We start from the raw sequence: 21,776 nt of genomic DNA, 5'->3' as shown, positions 1-21,776 counted from the left end.
ACACACACACACACACACACACACACACACACACACACGCACACACACACACAGACACACACGCACACACACACACACACACACGCACACACAAGCGCACATGCGCACACACATGCACGCACACACGCACACACACACACAAATTCATAATAAATAAGTACACGGTTGATTTTAAACCCTTTAATGATCTTAACATGCTGATTATTACAGGAGTTCTAATGATTACACATTAAATGTAAAATGATTAAAAAACAATCACAGATTTTAATGATAAACTGTAAAAATATAAAGTCACAGAGAAACATCTCATTAAGGAAGATTACAACAACTTTATTTAAATCAAACTATTGACAATAAATCAGTAAAAGTTGAGTTTAAGACTTTTATAACTTTTGTTGTTTTTATTAATCTCTGTTTCCTGAATAAAGGTTCAGATTTGAATAGGGGCGGGGTCACGCTCTGATTGGCTGCCTGATCAGGACAGCTGGTAGATGTTTTGCATCATTGGCTCCTCCTCCTCGCCGTCGCCATGGTGCCCTGAGAGGATCAGAGGAGGCGGAGTCAGATTTATTTACAGGTGAACTGTATCCTAGCAACAGATGGAGTTCATTACCTCGCTCTTCTTCTTCTCCTCTTTTCAATCGGACCTCCTCCTCTTCCTCCTCTTCCTCCTCTTCTTCTTCTTTGCACTCGTTTATGTTTCTGTACGTCGACTGTGGAGAGAAGAAGAAGAGCGATGATGTGTTCAAGTCACTCGTTAAAATCAGTGCGTTTGATTCCATGAATACATACGATCACAAAGAATCTCCACTAACGAGATGTTATCTCCACTAACGAGATGTTATCTTCCCTAACGAGATGTTATCTTCCCTAACGAGTTATTATCTCCGTTAATGAGATGTTATCTTCCCTAACGAGTTATTATCTCCGTTAACGAGATGTTATCTCCACTAACGAGATGTTAACTCCACTAACGAGATGTTAACTCCACTAACGAGATGTTATCTCCACTAACGAGATATTGTTAATCTCCGTTAACGAGATGTTCTCTCCGCTAACGAGATATTATCTCCGTTAACGAGATGTTCTCTCCACTAACGAGATGTTATCTCCACTAACGAGATGTTATCTCCGTTAACGAGATGTTATCTCCGTTAACGAGATATTATCTCCGTTAACGAGATGTTCTCTCCCCTAACGAGATGTTATCTTCACTAACGAGATATTATCTCCACTAACGAGATATTATCTCCACTAACGAGATGTTATCTCCGTTAACGAGATGTTATCTTCACTAACGAGATATTATCTCCACTAACGAGATGTTATCTCCGTTAACGAGATGTTATCTCCGTTAACGAGATGTTATCTCCGTTAACGAGATGCTATCTCCCCTAACGAGATGTTATCTCCGTTAACGAGATTTTATCTCCGTTAACGAGATGCTATCTCCCCTAACGAGATGTTATCTCCGTTAACGAGATGCTATCTCCCCTAACGAGATATTATCTCCGTTAACGAGATGCTATCTCCGTTAACAAGATGCTATCTCCCCTAACGAGATGTTATCTCCGTTAACGAGATTTTATCTCCGTTAACGAGATGCTATCTCCCCTAACGAGATGTTATCTCCGTTAACGAGATGTTATCTCCGTTAACGAGATATTATCTCCGTTAACGAGATGTTCTCTCCCCTAACGAGATGTTATCTTCACTAACGAGATATTATCTCCACTAACGAGATATTATCTCCACTAACGAGATGTTATCTCCGTTAACGAGATGTTATCTTCACTAACGAGATATTATCTCCACTAACGAGATGTTATCTCCGTTAACGAGATGTTATCTCCGTTAACGAGATGTTATCTCCGTTAACGAGATGCTATCTCCCCTAACGAGATGTTATCTCCGTTAACGAGATTTTATCTCCGTTAACGAGATGCTATCTCCGTTAACGAGATGTTATCTCCGTTAACGAGATGCTATCTCCCCTAACGAGATGTTATCTCCGTTAACGAGATTTTATCTCCGTTAACGAGATGCTATCTCCCCTAACGAGATGTTATCTCCGTTAACGAGATGCTATCTCCCCTAACGAGATATTATCTCCGTTAACGAGATGCTATCTCCGTTAACAAGATGCTATCTCCCCTAACGAGATGTTATCTCCGTTAACGAGATTTTATCTCCGTTAACGAGATGCTATCTCCCCTAACGAGATGTTATCTCCGTTAACGAGATGTTATCTCCGTTAACGAGATATTATCTCCGTTAACGAGATGTTCTCTCCCCTAACGAGATGTTATCTTCACTAACGAGATATTATCTCCACTAACGAGATATTATCTCCACTAACGAGATGTTATCTCCGTTAACGAGATGTTATCTTCACTAACGAGATATTATCTCCACTAACGAGATGTTATCTCCGTTAACGAGATGTTATCTCCGTTAACGAGATGTTATCTCCGTTAACGAGATGCTATCTCCCCTAACGAGATGTTATCTCCGTTAACGAGATTTTATCTCCGTTAACGAGATGCTATCTCCCCTAACGAGATGTTATCTCCGTTAACGAGATGCTATCTCCCCTAACGAGATATTATCTCCGTTAACGAGATGCTATCTCCGTTAACAAGATGCTATCTCCCCTAACGAGATGTTATCTCCGTTAACGAGATTTTATCTCCGTTAACGAGATGCTATCTCCCCTAACGAGATGTTATCTCCGTTAACGAGATGCTATCTCCCCTAACGAGATGTTATCTTCACTAACGAGATATTATCTCCACTAACGAGATGTTATCTCCGTTAACGAGATGTTATCTCCGTTAACGAGATGTTATCTCCATTAACGAGATGCTATCTCCGTTAACGAGATGCTATCTCCCCTAACGAGATATTATCTCCGTTAACGAGATGCTATCTCCGTTAACGAGATGCTATCTCCCCTAACGAGATGTTATCTCCGTTAACGAGATTTTATCTCCGTTAACGAGATGCTATCTCCCCTAACGAGATGTTATCTCCGTTAACGAGATTTTATCTCCGTTAACGAGATGCTATCTCCCCTAACGAGATATTATCTCCGTTAACGAGATGATATCTCAACGTAATGGCGGCAGTTTCTCACCTTCTCGCTGTCATGTGGCGACGTCTCATTGGACGATGGGAGGAGCCTGTTAATGAGCTGACCAATCATGTTAAAGGTCGGTCTGTCCGTGGGCTCCAGACTCCAGCAGCACGTCATCAGCTGATACCTGAGATTCAAAATAACTTTATTAACAAATACCTGAGATTCAAAATAACTTTATTAACCTGTTAAGCCCGAGAGACCCCGGTACCGGGGCACTCCCGCAACATCTTGCAGAAACAGTGTCTGAGGGCATGTTCATTTAATAAACTATGAATGTTTTGTATCCATGTAACGGGAAGAAACTCATCTAACTGATCATTTTTTTTTTTTTTTCAAAATAAAACCCACAATGCTAACGCTGAGCCCCTGAATTAGCAACGAGCGAAAAATGCTAACAGATTACTGCACCGAAATTCATTCACAAAACCTTATTATTTATCTTTTCTGCACATCCATGACATCGTTTCACATCGTGAGGTGACACAGAATCGATGGGTACATACATTATCACTCCATGATACGAACTCGCGACTTTATAAACAAAAACAGACATCAAAACATGTGGCGCTAGGTAGCTAAAAACGCTAACATGGCTTACCTGTGTCGTAGTCTGGTCAAAAGTGGTCTTCAATGGCATTAAAACGATAAAAACGCTGCTGAAGTTAATCCATAGGTTAATCCAATGTGTCTGTGTCCCTTTGAAATGATTTCTGATAATCCATAAGCAATAAACCTGCTTTTCCGTTTCCAGATGTCAAAGCTAGAGATAGGTTCGCTCTGATGCAAAACTGCATGCGCGAAGCCCCCACTTTTATTTTTACCATGTGTGTGAGAGGGGAGATTCCCCTTCGATTCTATTGGCTCTAACGGTCAGAAAGAGATGTCAATCACCAAAATCGACCAACGGGTTCCAGAGAAACGGTAAAACCCCCATTTCCACCCAAATGACCCCAGAAGTGGTTTCTTTTTGCTAAACCTCTCTAAAAAGGTCAAATGTCACTTGTTTTGCATCAATCTTGATACAGGGTACTTATTATATGTTGTACTTTGGATTCCTAAAGCTTTTAGTCTACCTTACCATCATCCAAGGGTGGTTTTCACTATAAGTAAAAAAGAATTTTTGGACAGACACTATAATTTACAGTTTTTTACTATGTTCAATCTGAATTGTCTTTAAAATAAAAAACATCTATATTGATTCTGACTTTTCTACATCCAACTCACAGGTTTATCATTACTTTGAGAAAAAAGATTATTAATTTACCCCTTTTAGAAGGGAAGATATGGTCATTTGTTCTGGGAATGTCATTTTCGAGCCTGAGACCTGAAAAACAGGCTCAGGGCTAAACAGGTTAACAGATACCTGAGATACAAAATAACTTTATTGACAGGAAGTTAAATATGCTCACATTTCTGCCGGAGCGAAGTCTGGCTGCTCCATGTGGCGGCCATCTTGGATCATCTTGTAGAAGTTGGTATCCACGGCAACGTTTGGGTACGGGCTCTTACCTGAACAGGTAGACACACACAGTCAGATTGGTTGATGTTATTCAGACACAATCAAGGTAAAGGTGTTCTGTGGAGCTGCGCTGTGATTAGTTACCCAGAGAGAAGGTCTCCCACAGGAAGACGCCGTAGGACCAGACGTCGCTCTGAACCGTGTAGACGCAGCCGAAGATGCTCTCCGGAGACATCCATTTCACCGGGAGCCGCGCCTGCAGACAGGAAGCTGAAGGAGTAAAGTCTGCACGTCTGCGTCCTGTTCGTTGCGCACGAAGTGTACGCTGTCTCTGTCGTAGTGTACGTAGTGTCTGTCGTAATATACGTAGTGTCCGTCGTTGTGTACGAAGTCTCCTTCTCAGTGTACAAAGTGTCCTTCGTAGTGTACGTAGTATCTGTCGTAGTGTACAAAGTGTCCTTCGTAGTGTACGTAGTATCTGTCGTAGTGTACAAAGTGTCCTTCGTAGTGTACGTAGTATCTGTCGTAGTGTACAAAGTGTCCTTCGTAGTGTACGTAGTATCTGTCGTAGTGTACAAAGTGTCCTTCGTAGTGTACGTAGTCTCTGTCGTAGTGTACAAAGTGTCCTTCGTAGTGTACGTAGTATCTGTCGTAGTGTACGAAGTGTCCGGTGTAGTGTACGAAGTGTCTGGTGTAGTGTACGAAGTGTCCGGTGTAGTGTACGAAGTGTTCAGTGGACTGGTTGTTCTCACGTTGCCCTGCACTATGTAGCTGTCATCGTTGCGGATATCTCGGGCCAATCCGAAGTCACAGATCTTTGCAACACGACGGTCCGTCAGCAGGACGTTCCTCGCTGCTACGTCTCTGTGGATACACTGCAGACAGACAGGCAGACAGGCAGACAGACAGACAGACAGTCAGACAGACAGGCAGACAGACAGGCAGACAGACAGGCAGGCAGGCGGACAGACAGAAAGACAGGCAGACAGAGACAGACAGACAGACAGACACACAGACAGACAGACAGACAGACAGACAGACAGACAGACAGACAGGCAGACAGGCAGACAGGCAGTTAGCATGATTAGCATGGTTAGCATAGTTCCTCTGCAGTTATTCCGATGATTGGATGTCAGGAAGATAATCATGTCCTCACGTTTCTGCTGGACAGGAAGTCCAGACCCTGAGACACTTGGTAGGAAAACCTGATGAGGTCACCGACAGAGACGCTGTCTGTCTGCACACCTGAAAGACAGACAGGTGGTTAGGAATCAGAAGTAAAGGTAACAGATTACCTGAGGGATGGGTTAATGATGTTTTGTACCTGTTAGTTTCTGACCTGGAGTCAGCATCTCCTGGTACTCAGAGCAGCAGGAGATCCCACTGTCACTGAAACACAGAGAGACAGGTGAGACAGGTGAGACAGGTGAGAAAGGTGAGACTCAGACAGGTGAGACAGGTGAGAGAGGTGCGACAGGTGAGACAGGTGAGAGTGGTGAGACAGGTGAGACAGGTGAGAGAGGTGCAACAGGTGAGAGTGGTGAGACAGGTGAGACTCAGACAGGTGAGACTCAGACAGGTAAATCTACCTGCGAAGCCTTCCTCCAGCTGTGTTTTTATAGAAAGCGTCTCCCGACTTCTCGTCGACGCTCAGTTCTGACAGGAAGTGGTGAGCGTGAGCCCGCAGGAAGTTCAGCAGGTCGCCATGGCTACAGTATTCAGTGATCATCAGCATGGGCCCTGATAGGGTCAGAGGTCAGGGTTAGGGTTAGAGAGGTCAGAGGTCAGGTTAACATCAGAGGGATCAGAGGTCAGGTTAACATCAGAGGGACTACTTTCAGGTTAACATCAGTGAGGGACTACTTTCAGGTTAACTTCAGTGAGGGACTACTTTCAGGTTAACATCAGAGAGGGACTACTTTCAGGTTAACATCAGAGAGGGACTACTTTCAGGTTAACATCAGTGAGGGACTACTTTCAGGTTAACATCAGAGAGGGACTACTTTCAGGTTAACATCAGAGGAACTACTTTCAGGTTAACATCAGAGAGGGACTACTTTCAGGTTAACATCAGAGAGAGACTACTTTCAGGTTAACATCAGAGAGGGACTACTTTCAGGTTAACATCAGAGAGGGACTACTTTCAGGTTAACATCAGAGGGACTACTTTCAGGTTAACATCAGAGGGACTACTTTCAGGTTAACATCAGTGAGGGACTAGTTTCAGGTTAACATCAGAGAGGGACTACTTTCAGGTTAACATCAAAGGCACTACTTTCAGGTTAACATCAGAGGGACTACTTTCAGGTTAACATCACAGGCACTACTTTCAGGTTAACATCAGAGGGACTACTTTCAGGTTAACATCAGAGAGGGACTACTTTCAGGTTAACATCAGAGGGACTACTTTCAGGTTAACATCACAGGCACTACTTTCAGGTTAACATCACAGGCACTACTTTCAGGTTAACATCAGAGACGGACTACTTTCAGGTTAACATCAGTGAGGGACTACTTTCAGGTTAACATCAGAGGGACTACTTTCAGGTTAATATCAGAGGGACTACTTTCAGGTTAACGTCACAGGCACTACTTTCAGGTTAACATCAGTGAGGGACTACATTCAGGTTAACATCACAGGCACTACTTTCAGGTTAACATCAGAGGGACTACTTTCAGGTTAACATCAGTGAGGGACTACTTTCTGGTTAACATCAGTGAGGGACTACTTCCAGGTTAACATCAGAGGGACTACTTTCAGGTTAACATCAGAGAGGGACTACTTTCAGGTTAACATCAGAGGGACTACTTTCAGTGGCGGATGAATCCTCAGTAAAACACGCCTCACCTCCCAGTGTACAGGCGCCCAGCAGGTTCACGATGTTGTCATGGTAACCAAGGTGTCCGAGGATCTTCAGCTCCGACATCAGAGCCTCTCGTTCCACAGAGTGAGCGCTCGCTGTTAAGAGAACAATACAAAGAGAACGGGTCAGAACCAGAACTGTTCAACACAAAGAGAACGGTTCAGATCCAGCGCCAGGTGTCACTGTTGATGTCACTGATGATGTCACTGATGATGTCAGAGATAAAGACTCACGCTTCAGCATCTTCACGGCGACGGTCGTCATGCTGTCGTTGCCGAGGCCATACGCCGTCGCCATGACAACCTTCCCAAACGCTCCTGAGCCCAGAACAGCACCTGAGAGACAGAGAGAAGGGCACATTAACACACAAAGTAAACACCTGAGAGACAGAGAGCAGGGACCTGACAGACAGAGAGCAGGGCTCATTAACACACAGAGTAAACACCTGAGAGAAAGAGAGCAGGGCTCATTAACACACAGAGTAAACACCTGAGAGAAAGAGAGCAGAGGCCTGTACTACGAAGCCGGATTTTCGCTTAGCCGGCTGACTTCAGGGAAAACTCAGGCTTTCCGGTCCTACGACGCTGGTTCTCTTTTTAGCGGGCTAGATCTCCATGGTAATTTATGCTGAGCGGCTAACCTCCTCGGGAGGAGGTTAGGTTGCAGGCTAACCCCTAGATTCCACCGGGTCCGTCTGCGCCGCGTTGCGGTTTTGGTCCGGCCTCCTCCGGCGTCATACCCTACCAGGCGCATTTCAGAAGCATTTCAGAAGCGGAGCGTCTTGCCTGCCGGCTCGCAGTTTTTGTTGATTTGGGCATATTTCCTGGACAGGCTACTTTGTACAGACAAAGTTAATAATAACTGTAATATTCCAGTTATAAACGACATGAATCAAAGATGTGTTGCTGTATTTTAGTGGTAAAAAAATGCAGTCATCATCATAATTATTCTATATATATATAATTTACACAGTGCCTGTAAACCGGAGGAGAACGCTGGCATTTCTCCTCCTACTTGAAAGACTACGGAGGGATAGGATCTGCAAAATTTGTTTGTGTGTGTGTATATATCTATATATATATGCTATATATGCTCTGAAAGTTCCACTTCCTGCCTGCCCGACACTACGTTACGGCTGCGCCGCGACAAAAATAGGATTCGATCCTAATTTTAGAGGAGCCCTGCGCCGAGCCGCTTCTGGGACGCTTCTGAGCCGTAACGCGCCGCGTGTGGTGGAATAGCACCCATTGACTAGAGTGGCCGCGATCGCCGTGAGCACCGCGGCGCAGCCGTAACGCGCCCGTAACGCGCCCGTAACGCGCCGCAGACGGACCCGGTGGAATCTAGGGGTAAGAGATCAACTCAGTGAAAGCACCGCCTGCTGACCAATCAGAGCTCCGTGTGCGGAGTTTAAAACTCTCAAGTCATATTACAGGATAGAGGAAATACAGAAAAACTGCCGTTGCAGGAAAGACGGCCGGCAAAAATCAACTGACTGTGTGAACGTGAAAATTAATAGAATATCCCCGCCCATCTTAAGAGCAATCTGACTATTATAACATTAGCGTTAAGAAAGCTTACTTAAATATCTGCCACAACATAAGTAACCGGATCAGAGTAACATTAAGTACAGTCCGCGGCACTGTGAGTGCAGACGTCGATGTGTCCCATTATCATTCATATCATATCACATCATAATGTATCATATATTTCCTTATTTGAGTCAGCTTCTTGAGTCGTATCTGGCCGTGCAACACTCACAGTGTCACATACTGTATGCAGAAGTATTATTTTAAGCAACACATTAAGTTGACGAAACACTCGAGTCAAATGTAATTAAAGTCAGATCCACTCGTGTCTTGGACGGGGCAGTGATATCATAAACCTGTTAATGTACGCATTCAAATGCTTTTTCTTTTACCAGCTATATTCACCTTGCAGGTGCAGCTATGTGGCTTTTATCCTGGATAAAGTGTTTAAGTCATGAATGTTTAAAGTTTAACTTCTTCATATTTGACTAATATTAAAGTTCACTTTTCATTCAGGAAGTATGACGCTGCGCTGTCAGTACGCTTGTCCATGTTTGAGATTGGTCGAATGCTCCAAATACCACCCCTTTCATGTGAACGCGCACCTAACTAGATAGGACACGGCTGGCTTGAGCGATCCACTTGATATCCAGCGTCGTAGTACAGTTTAGCGAGAGCGCGTATGTTTTGGATTGGGCCAACCGGCTAACTCAAACATATCCAGGTTAGGAAAATCCGGCTTCGTAGTACAGGCCTCTGGGCTCATTAACACACAGAGTGAACACCTGACAGACAGAGAGCAGGGCACACTTACCGAGGCGCAGGCGGTCCCGGGGAAACTCCCACTTCCTGTTGTACGGCAGCTGAGCGGGGTCAAAGAAGGTGTAGTTGTTCCCGTCAGAACTTTCTATGATCTTCCAACGCACCTCGTACCGCGGCTTCTGAGAGACAGAACATATGTATATACAGTATTTATACATATATATATATATATATATATAATATACATACTGAGGATCACAATATGTGATATAATTTCATTATGAAGTCACGTACTTGTCTCAACTTGTAGGAAATGACCAATAGGAGCAGCAGGAGGACGGCGGCACAACTCAGACAGCCAATCAGAGCCGGAGAAAATATTACTGCTGCAGCGTCTGAACACAGGTGTTATATCACAATAAACACAGGTGTTATATCACAATAAACACAGGTGTTATATCATAATAAACACAGGGTTTAAATCACAATAAACACAGGGGTTATATCACAATAAACACAGGGGTTAAATCACAATAAACACAGGGGTTATATCACAATAAACACAGGTGTTGTATCACAATAAACACAGGGGTTATATCACAATAAACACAGGTGTTATATCACAATAAACACGGGTTATATCACAATAAACACAGGTGTTATATCACAATAAACACTGGTATTATATCACAATAACAAGATGCAGTTCAGCAACATTAAGGCAGTGTGTGTTTCCATGGAGACACCTACGCAGGTGGAGGGCCTGGCGGGACAAGCCCACTTTGTTGTAGGCCACACACTCTGCGGTGACATCATCAGCAGGCGTCCCCAGGGTCAGCCTCACTTCCTCTTCCTGTGAGGTCACATTCGCTGCTGACTCCTGATTGGTAGAAATGTCTCCACAGCTGCAGAGGGGAGGGGGGGGGGGGGGGTTATTACAGTAAAGTGTGTCATGTGACTGTAAGGATTAGCGAGCACCTGAACTCACCTGTCCTGCAGCCCGGCGCAGGTGGACCAGAGGATTGTGGGTAATGGATATCCGGAGCTGCTGCAGGTCAGCGATCCGTTCTCCTGCCTGACGGAGACCCTCGGAGAACCTGAAGAACCATCAGAGAGGGTTAGAACATGTTAACAGATCATCAAACCGTGAGAGAGGAAACTTACGGTAAATCTGGAGGTCGATGTTCTGCGAGCCGTTAAAGAACGAGTTCTCAAAGTGGAACGAATACTGACCGCCGTCCTCTGGGCGAACGCGGCGCAGCAACAAGCTAGCCTCCGACCTGCAACATGAGCATACCACCTTAAACAATACCACCTTAACATAAACACCACCTTAAACAATACCACCTTAAACAACAATAGGTGGAGGGGAGGCGTGTGGCGCAGTGGACTAGGGCGTTGGTATTCGGATCAGGGTATAGGTTCAAACCCCACTGCAGTCAGCATGTCGTTGTGTCCCTGGGCAAGACACTTCCCCCTAAATTGCTAAACACCCCCTTAACAACAATACTACCTTAAACAATACCACCTTAACAGCAATACCACATAAACAACAATACCACCTTAACAACAATACCACCTTAACATGAACATACCACCTTAAACAACAATACCACCTTAAACAACAATGCCACCTTAAACAATACCACCTTAACAACAATACCACATAAACAACAATACCACCTTAACAACAACATCACCTTAACATAAACAATACAACCTTAAACAATACCACCTTAAACAACAAGACCACCTTAACATGAACATACCACCTTAAACAACAATACCACCTTAAACAACAATACCACCTTAACACGAACATACCACCTTAAACAACAATAACACCTTAAATCTGACAATGTTAGCAGGCTTACCTGTAGCCGTCAGCACCGTGGCTCCCCTTGTACCCCGTGACGTCGTTGTTGATGTTGGTGAGTGTTGTTGTGGTCCAGTGCTGGTTCCTGATTGGAGGATATGCCTCCATCACAAAGGTCAGCATCACGTCTCGCCCTTCGTACACCTCCACCGTGCTGCTGCCGCTAGTGTTAGCACTGCTGCTCCCATTCACTTCCATTATTTTGGCGCTAACGTTAGCAGTTAATTCCTTGTTCACTACTAGTGGACCGCTGCTAATGTTAGCTTCTAGCTCTCCTTGCTCCCTCATTAGCATGCTGCTAACGTTTACAGCTGAGTCCTCATTGAACTCTAAGGTGTTGGTGTTAGCATTAGCTTGCTTCAGCGGCTGCAGGTAGATTCGCAGGTACGGAGCATCTGGTGAAGAAGAAGAGGAAGAGGAGAGATGACGAAGATTACTCAACAATCAGTTTATATCGCAGCTTCTGCAAAATGATTTCATCTTGTCACTCTCTGGTTTCCACTCATCACTCTCTGGTTCCCACACATCACTCTCTGGTTCCCACTCATCAGTCTCTGGTTCCCACTCATCACTCTCTGGTTCCCACTCATCACTCTTGTTCCCACACATCACTCTCTTGTTCCCACTCATCAGTCTCTGGTTCCCACACATCACTCTCTTGTTCCCACTCATCACTCTCTGGTTCCCACACATCACTCGCTTGTTCCCACCCATCAGTCTCTGGTTCCCACTCATCAGTCTCTGGTTCCCACTCATCACTCTCTTGTTCCCACTCATCAGTCTCTGGTTCCCACACATCGCTCTCTTGTTCCCACACATCGCTCTCTGGTTCCCACACATCGCTCTCTGGTTCCCACACATCACTCTCTGGTTCCCACACATCACTCTCTGGTTCCCACACATCACTCTCTGGTTCCCACTCATCACTCTCTGGTTCCCACATATCACTCTCTGGTTCCCACAGATCACTCTCTGGTTCCCACACATCACTCTCTGGTTCCCACAGATCACTCTCTAGTTCCCACAGATCACTCTCTGGTTCCCACACATCACTCTCTGGTTCCCACACATCACTCTCTGGTTCCCACAGATCACTCTCTGGTTCCCACACACCACTCTCTGGTTCCCACAGATCACTCTCTGGTTCCCACAGATCACTCTCTGTTTCCCACACATCACTCTCTGGTTCCCACACATCACTCTCTGGTTCCCACTCTCTGGTTCCCACATATCACTCTCTGGTTCCCACACATCACTCTCTGGTTCTGATGTAGTGTACCCAGTACGGTGAGGAGTGTCTCTGCGGACGCGGCCCCCGCCTCGTTGCGGGCGGTGCATATGTAGGTTCCGCTGTGAGTTTGACGGACAGGTGACAGCGTCAGAGTGCTGCTGATGAACAGCTGGTGGTTGTAGTGCTGAGTCTCCCTGACGTTCAGAGTCTGAAACAGAACCAGAGAACATCAGAACATAGAATCAGGACCCGTTAGGGAACAGGAGAACATCAGAACATAGAACATAGAACCAGGACCCGTTAGGGGACAGGAGAACATCAGAACATACAACCAGGACCTGAGTTAATCAGCTCATGAGTAAAAGCAGAGACTCTGACCTCTGAGTGCGGGGGGGTCCAGGTGAGGGTGAGGAAGTGGGAGGGGTTACTGGTCTGACAAGTGACCTCAAACTCCTCCCCCTTTAGACGCACACACACCTGCTGACTGACAGACAGGGAGGGGGGGTGACGCAGACCTGCAGACAGACAGGTAGGTGTTGTTATTCATTACACAGCTTAGTTGTATACTCGATTTTGATTGGTCAATTTGCAAATGACAGAGGTTATTAATACCCTTTAATATGGACAGACAGACAGACAGACAGACAGCCACACACACACACAGACAGACAGACAGACAGACAGACAGACAGACAGACAGACAGACACACACACAGACAGACAGTCAGATAGTCAGACAGACAGACAGACAGTCAGATAGTCAGACAGACAGACAGACAGACAGACAGACAGACAGACACACAGACAAACACACACACAGACAGACAGTCAGATAGTCAGACAGACAGACAGACAGACAGACAGATAGTCAGACAGACAGACAGACAGACAGACAGTCAGATAGTCAGACAGACAGACAGAGAGACAGACAGACAGATAGTCAGACAGACAGATAGTCAAACAGACAGACAGACAGGTCTTACTGGGATGCACCTCCAGGCTCATAGCTCTGGATCTGAACTCCGCCCCCCCCTTCCTCCCTGAGCAGGAGTATTGACCTCTGAACGACCTCTGAACCTTCCGGATAACGGCTCCTCTCCGGGGGTCCAGAGTCACATTCATGCCCAGCGGCAAGCCCCGCCCCCTGGAGCCTGAGCTGTCCTCTGATTGGAGAGTGAGGTTAGTGAAGGAGGGGTCGGTCAGCATACACCTGAATAGGAAGTCCTCGCCCTCCTGGACGTCAAAGATGTTATAACGCAACGTCACGAAAACACTGGAGGGGTTAGCCGGGTCTGACAGAGGGGCATTATGGGAAATAGACAGATGATTAATGTATAGAAGTCTATGAGGAAATGTTCCTACTTCTCTCTAAGATGTAGAGGGTGTTTTTTTGCGCTTTCTGAAAAGGGGCGTGTCCTGTGAGTATCTCACCTTTGACGTACAGGTGTATCCAGGTGTGCAGGTGTTCCAGGCTCTGGTTGGTGTACCTGCAGGTGTACGTCCCAGTGTCTTTGGGGGTTGTACTGTTCACCTGTATTGGGTTGGGCACCTGGTCCTTGTACAGCCAGGTGAACGATGTGGTCGATAGGCGGGACGACAGGTTGCCATGGCAGCCGAGGCTGAAGACAGAACCGACCTCCAGAACCAGGTCGGTTCTGTTGGGCAGAACCTGGGAGTTCAGCCGGATCCATGGAGGCTCGGGAGAACCTGAAACAAGCAATCAGTTCAACACTCAGAGTACTGACGCTAACATTAGCCTGACGCTAACGTTAGCCTGACGCTAACGTTAGCCTGACGCTAACGGAGCGCTAAAGAGCCGCTCTCAGTCTGCCATCATCAGGCAGAGCCGGGCTCTACGACACGTTATTATATTTTTATGAAGACTTTTGAGGTTTTTTCAAATGAAGCTTTAAACTCTGTCTTTATGACGCTAACGGACCTTAACATGAGTTTAGTCTTTTATCAATCTACTTCATGGTGCTGCACGTACACAGAAACACGACCACTGGTGGATGGGTTGAAATCACTTTATTTAGAAATCACAACAACAAGCTTTACAACAACAAGCTTTACAACAACAAGCTTTACAACAACTAGCTTTACAACAACAGATTCTGTGAAGGAGATCAAGACGTTTAGAAACTTTGTTTGATGAAACATGTTTTAGTTTCATCAGTTCCTCGATTCTTTATCTAAGAATAAAAGTCATCAATGTTGTAGTTTGACTAAAATGTAGGGAGCCTCCCATTGGCTGGTTAGAACATAGGGAGCCTCTCATTGGCTGGTTAGAACACAGGGAGCCTCTCATTGGCTGGTTAGAACATAGGGAGCCTTTCATTGGCTGGTTAGAACATAGGGAGCCTTTCATTGGCTGGTTAGAACACAGGGAGCCTCTCATTGGCTGGTTAGAACACAGGGAGCCTTCCATTGGCTGGTTAGAACACAGGGAGCCTCTCATTGGCTGGTTAGAACACAGGGAGCCTCTCATTGGCTGGGAGCAGTAATGGGCGGGGCTACAGGTCTCTTGAGGTCGTGCAGCGCGGTGCTGATCCTGGATGTCTGCAGCAGCAGAGCCTGATGGTTCTCCACCAGCAGGGACTGGTGCCGGGCCACATTCTGCAGGTCCAGGATCTGCTGCTCGCCCTGAAACAGAACCGCGTCACACCGCTGAGTTCATCTCAACTAGACTCAGATAAAACTCAACCCTACCTACATTAAACTAACCCTATTGAACTAAAGTAAACCTGAGATCAACTAAACTAAACCAAACCTGAGATTAACTCATCAAAACTAAAGTAAACCTGAGATAATCTGAACTAAACTGAATCAAACCTGAGATGAACTAAACTAAAAGTGAGATAATCTAAACTGAACCAAACCTGAGATTAACTAAAGTACATTTGAGATTAACTAAAGTAAACCTGAGATAATCTGAACTAAACTGAACCAAACCTGAGACTAACTAAAGTAAACCTGAGATTAACTAAAGTAAACCTGAGATTAACTAAAGTAAACTAAAAGTGAGATAATCTAAACTGAACCAAACCTGAGATTAACTAAATAAACCAAACAGAACATAAATCAAGTAAACCTGAGATAAACTAAACCAAACCCTATCTATCTTTTAATCCTGTGACCCACCTGAGTTCCCAGCATGCCGAGCAGTTGGACCACCTGGTTCTGGTTCTTGGCAATTTCTTTCTGGACGTCCAGCAGCTGAGTCAGCAGATCCACCACTTCCTGTCTCACTTCCTGTCTCACTTCCTGTCCCGGCTGCCGGTCCGATACCGAGGCAGCGCCGGGGGCCTTGCCCATCGTCATGGCAATGGCTGGGTTGTCATGGTGATCACCTGCAGTGAAGACGGCTGACGTCAAAACCTCAGGGTTTTCAGAATAAAGGTCCTGACATGTCCTCTGAATTTCAGAATAAGAATTTCAGAATAAAGGTCCTGACATGTCGTCTGAATTTCAGAATAAGAATTTCAGAATAAAGGTCCTGACATGTCTTCTGAATTTCAGAATAAGAATTTCAGAATAAAGGTCCTGACATGTCTTCTGAATTTCAGAATAAGAATTTCAGAATAAAGGTCCTGACATGTCTTCTGAATTTCAGAATAAAGATCCTGACATGTCTTCTGAATTTCAGAATAAAATTCCTGACATGTCTTCTGAATTTCAGAATAAAATTCCTGACCAACACACTCTCACTCCATAAACGTCCAGGAGCGACACTTGGTCAGGGTCCCGAGGCGTGCAGTTGGGACGCTCCTAGGCTCCTTCAGCTTCATAAAGGGACGCAAATAGCTTTCAACTGATTGCAATGTATTCCCATCTGCGGCGGGATTTGACGCTCATGGAAGCACGGCATTCGTTTGTGTCGGTGGCTGTTAAAGGCAATGTGAGTGTCCATTCCCATTGGATAACGGAGAATTGTACACCCGGAAGTAAGTATTCTCCTTACTGTTGATTGATTTGACAGTGATATCTGCACTACTCATCAACTCAAAAACACCAGATTATCCTTGTTAATTAAACGACATTGATAGGTTTTAGTGTACAATGCTTTTGTATTTTTCCCCTTCGATTCGGAGAAACAAATATTTTTTCTGAGTTTAGGATGGCAGAAGACACTACACTAGAATCCCCAGCTATCGTTTAGGACTACACCATGTGCTCTGTTTGACAAACGCTGTGATTAGTTCTCAAGCTCTGTGATTGGATGTTGGAGTGGCAGTGCGCAAAGTTTACACGGAGCGTCAAACAGCACTTTGAAATGGAATGAAACCCATCGACGGCACACTATCCAAAACAAGACTCGAACGTGTCCTACCCCTAATAGTAAAAAGTGAAATAGTGCAAAAAGAGTCTATATACAAGTGATTGGAATATGATATATTAGATAAATAATTTCTAAGTAGCAGCCAGATGAATGTTATGGATGTTGTTTCAAAGTTCAGGTGTTTAATAGTCTTCTGGCCTGTGGGATGAAGCTGTCCCTGAGTCTGGTGGTTTTAGTCTGGATGCTGCGGTACCGCCTGCCAGACGGCAGCAGACAGAACAGTTTGTGGCTGGGGTGATGGGGGTCTTTTATAATCCTGAGGGCCTTCTTTAAGGTTAACCTGGTATTTTTACTACATTTATTTTAGTTACTTTACAGATTTGGATTAATGATGTGAAATATAAACAACCCTTAAATCAGACTTTAGTTACACCTGAGTAAAATTCAGTGAAGGTGATTGTCAAGTGCCAACAATCAGGCGAGATATTTGGTAGTGGGTGCTTGAGAAGACTAAATATTTATCTGCAGATCTCTATAAAGCATATTCATTACTCGTTATTCTCTAATAGTTCATCAAAAACTGTATATAATGGATATTTTGCACATCCCTTTCAAGATTTCAAGATTTTCAAAGGTTTATTAAAATATCATATACACAACTACGGTGTAGTTATGCAATGATGACAAACTTGGGTCATAGGTTCCTCAACAAGAGATCTATCAATATGTGTGTACCTCCACTATTAAACTGTCATATTCTGCACATTTCTTATTCTATCTACATACATCTTATAAGAGTATAATAAATATGTATAATATCGGTTAAAATAAGTGCTTCAACATAGTTAACATTGCAGGAAAGTTGATTGTCAAGTCCCAAAACAAACCATGCAATATATTAGACGTTAAGTACTTTGTCAGGCTTAATATAGATACCCCCAAAGCTTTTTGCTTACATGTATTTAAAAGAAGACCTTAACCTAAAGTATTATTTAATGTTTAAATAAAGCCTAATTAGTTTGTCTGTTTTGCACTTCCTCCTATTAATATCTTTGTACATCCGGCACTAAACTGTTTTATTCTAGATACCATTTACAGTATCTTCTTGATATTTTCTATTCTATATTTCTATCATTGACCTTCTACTTTCCTCCTATTTTGTATATACTCTTAATATTTAAATGTTTTCATCAAATATAACACATTCAAAAGTGCTTTACAAAAATGAAAGACATTAAGAAAAAGGCATTTTAAACAGTCATTAAAAAGCAACACAATCCACCTGCATTGCAATTACTCTAAACGTGTAATAACGTGCTTTAACCAGTAGGAGGTGCAGGTTAAAAAGCTGTCAAGTTTACAGTGTTAACAAAATAAAATATACTGCTGTTTCCGGTTTAGTTTACGACGGATATATTCTGTTATTGTTTTGATATTTGTAACACAAAAGCGATGTAAAAAACCCACAGCAACACAGAAAAGATGGTCTTAACATGACCCAGCGGTCTAGTAGTTAATAAAAAACAATAATATCAAAACAAATTATTACTACTAACTTTATTGTGAAATTAAAACAGAACGGTAAAAGAATAGTTTCCGGTCTATTCTGAGGCCCGATCTCTTTAGATAAATAAAGAACTACGACAGATGTGTAATATTTAATGCAGCCGAACCATTTATTACAATGCATTCTGTGGAGTCTATTTTTATATAACATTAGAAAGACTGATTCTTATTATTACATTATAAGCTTATTGTGCTCATTTATGTGGCTGTGACTTTGGAATAAATGGACCCAATCACCCCCCCCCCCCCCCCAAGTTTTAATGGGGTGGACAGGAACGGAGGGAAAAGTTACATGAGAAAGTGTTTAGCTTGCAATATTGAAAGTATCAAGGTGGAGTGCAGAGACTGAGAGAACACAAAGAGGTAGTCAGAACAGTACATCGCACCGGCCTTGACTCTGTATGGGAGCCGCGCTCCCCCGCAAAGCTAGGAAGCAACATTATGGTTTCCCGCTATATATATTTTTTTTATTTAACCTTTATTTAACCAGATAAAAACATTGAGATAAAATCTCATTTTCAATGCTGACCTGGCCAAGAAGGCAGCAACGTTACACATAACACATAACACAAACATATAAAATACAGAGAACATAACAAAGAAAACAAAAGACGAAAAAGCAGTCACTACATTGTGCACATTAGGACAATAAAAAAAGTACACTACTTGTTACTGCAAGAGCAGCTGGTGGTGAGGACTTCAGACAACTTCAATTTAAAACATGAATAAATATCTGAAGAAACGGTAGAGAAAACAAATTAGTATGATGGTGCCCGAGTAGGGAGGGACTTCCACAGGCCGGCCGAATGCTGATTGGAGGATCGTGTTGCCAAGAGACTCTATCTGAGTCTGTGCACCAACCAAAGAAAACCAAGTCTAAACCGCGGTATCTCTTCAGCTAGTCTTGACCAATCATAAATGTAAGGGCAACGCCCTGTGTAATAAAATGTATTGTCGCACGAGGTTCGAGGCTCTTGGCGGATTTGGTGGTTACAGATTACAGCTTTGCTGTCTGTGATTCCCAAAGACGTGATGAGTCCTTGGCCAAGTGATATATATATTTTGCTCTCTTTACAATAAATAGTTAAACTTAGAAGTTGTCTGTCTTTGCTGGAATTCTGAACCCAACAATTCATGTGATGACTTTCAAAGAGTAAAGCAAGCACTGCTGAATAAAGTATGATTTTATCTTTTACGAAACATTTTTTTTCATATGGAAAGCAGTTGGAGGTCAACCAATCACAGAGCTTGAGAACTAATCACTGGGTTTGTCAAACAAAGCACATGGTGTAGTCCTAAACCATAGCTGGGGATGCTGGGTAGTGTAGTGTCTTCTGCCATCCTAAACACCGAAAAAATATGTGTTTCTCCGAATCGAAGGGGAAAAATACAAAAGCATTGCACACAATTTAAACCAATCAATGTTGTGTAATTAACAAGGATAATCTGGTGTTTTTGAGTTGATGAGTAGTGGAGATATCACTGTCAAATCAATCGATAGTAAGGAGAATAGTTACTTCCGGGCGTACAATCCTCCGTTATCCAATGGGAATGGACGCTCACATTGCCTTTAAATGCCGCCGACATGGACCGATGCGGTGCTTCCCTGAGCGTCAAATCCCGCCGCCGATGGGAATACATTGCAATCAGTTTAAAGCTATTTGCGTCCCTTTATGAAGCTGAAGGAGCCTCGGAGCGTCCTAACTGCACGCCACGGGACCCTGACCAAGCGTCGCTCCTGGACGTTTATGGAGTGAGAGTGTGTTGTCCTGACATGTCTTCTGAATTTCAGAATAAGAATTTCAGAATGAAGGTCCTGTCTCGTAAACATTCCCTTTTCATTTGATTTTCAGAATAAAAGTCTGAACACTTACAACATTGACAGTCCTCCGGTGTTCAAAATAAAAGTCCTGATACAAACAGTATTCACCGTCCCACAACGCAGCATGTTTTAAAGAGTGTGTGACTGAGAGAGGAGACTGTGGGAAGAAGTCTGTTGTTTTTATTCAACATAAAGAGTGAAAGGGAACGAGTTTTATAATCATTCTGGAAAAAACCACCAGCAGGAATATGTGGTGTCTCTAAAGTTTTATAACTGTAGAAGAAAAAAGCTTTTTTAGAGAGAAAAGTTAAAATAATATATTAAATGGTTAAAGTATTTCCAAAAGAAAGCTGAACGTTTCAGGTGAAATAAAACCAGATATCACCGAAATAAAACCAGATATCACCCCCCCCCCCCCCCCCCCCCCCCCCCCCACTTCATCACTGACAGAGTTATTTGTCTAAATAATGGTAATGCTAACAGGAGTTTCTGCAGTTAGAGAGGGGGGGGGGCAGTGTGATGAAACCTTGGAGAGTCAGGAAACACATTGAACACCAGACCGCACTGTGTGTGAGTGTGTGTGTGTGTGTGTGTGTGTGTGTGTGTGTGTGTGTGTGTGTGTGTGTGTGTGTGTGTGTGTGTGTGTGTGTGTGTGTGTGTGTGTGTGTGTCTGTGTGTGTGTGTGTGTGTGTGTGTGTGTGTGTGTGTGTGTGTGTGTGTGTGTGTTTCTCCCACTTCCTCGTCTCACTTCTTCTTTGTTGAGGAGCGGTAAAGGGAGGGTTACCACGACAACATGTTATAATTTTTGTTTTGATTTGATTATCTTTTAAATATATATTATGTGTTTATAATGTATTATAATTGTTTTAAGTCATTATTATTCCTTTCATCAACATCAACATATATTATATTTTAACCACATAACGATTAAACTGTGAATCTAACTCTTAGTTTTTATTAATATGAATAACTTCTTAATGAACAAAGTGATTTAACTTCTTCTTTACTCCTCCTCACGGTCACAGACACACACACACACACACACACACACACACACACACACACACACATACAGACACACACACACACACACACACACACACACACACACACACACACACACAGACAGAATAATAATAATAATGATGATATTTAATAATGAATACCAGCAGTGTTTCTACCTGAAGCGAAGCAGAGGCTGAGCAGCAGAAGAAGAACCTTCATCTTCAGAGGACTGGGAGGACTGAGG

The 21,776-nt window shown here is 43.7% G+C and overlaps 1 protein-coding gene across 2 annotated transcripts; it reads right to left on the bottom strand.

The window, feature by feature from the left end:
* Window positions 1–168: 168 nt before the first annotated feature.
* Window positions 169–21,776, bottom strand: LOC117490687 (macrophage colony-stimulating factor 1 receptor 2-like). 2 transcript variants are annotated; one of them, XM_034140466.1, is made up of 22 exons: window positions 21,709–21,776; window positions 14,292–14,567; window positions 13,844–14,152; window positions 13,239–13,375; window positions 12,909–13,068; window positions 11,628–12,024; window positions 10,918–11,033; window positions 10,742–10,850; window positions 10,504–10,658; window positions 10,048–10,148; window positions 9,806–9,932; window positions 7,696–7,797; window positions 7,447–7,557; window positions 6,188–6,338; window positions 5,923–5,987; window positions 5,755–5,843; window positions 5,351–5,473; window positions 4,743–4,854; window positions 4,549–4,648; window positions 3,137–3,263; window positions 614–713; window positions 169–537 (listed from the first exon to the last, which is right to left on the bottom strand). In XM_034140466.1, exons 1-22 carry the CDS (start codon window positions 21,749–21,751, stop codon window positions 476–478), a joined length of 3,072 nt encoding a protein of 1,023 aa, XP_033996357.1. In that variant the 5' UTR covers window positions 21,752–21,776; the 3' UTR covers window positions 169–475. The 2 variants fall into 2 exon arrangements, with proteins under 2 accessions (XP_033996357.1, XP_033996358.1); XM_034140467.1 differs by having other exon boundaries at window positions 5,938–5,987.

This window comes from Trematomus bernacchii, unplaced genomic scaffold (genome assembly GCF_902827165.1).
Source record: "Trematomus bernacchii unplaced genomic scaffold, fTreBer1.1, whole genome shotgun sequence".
Lineage (NCBI taxonomy): Eukaryota > Metazoa > Chordata > Actinopteri > Perciformes > Nototheniidae > Trematomus > Trematomus bernacchii.
Note: the sequence above shows the minus strand (reverse complement) of the source record. Positions and strands in the feature narration are given on the sequence as shown.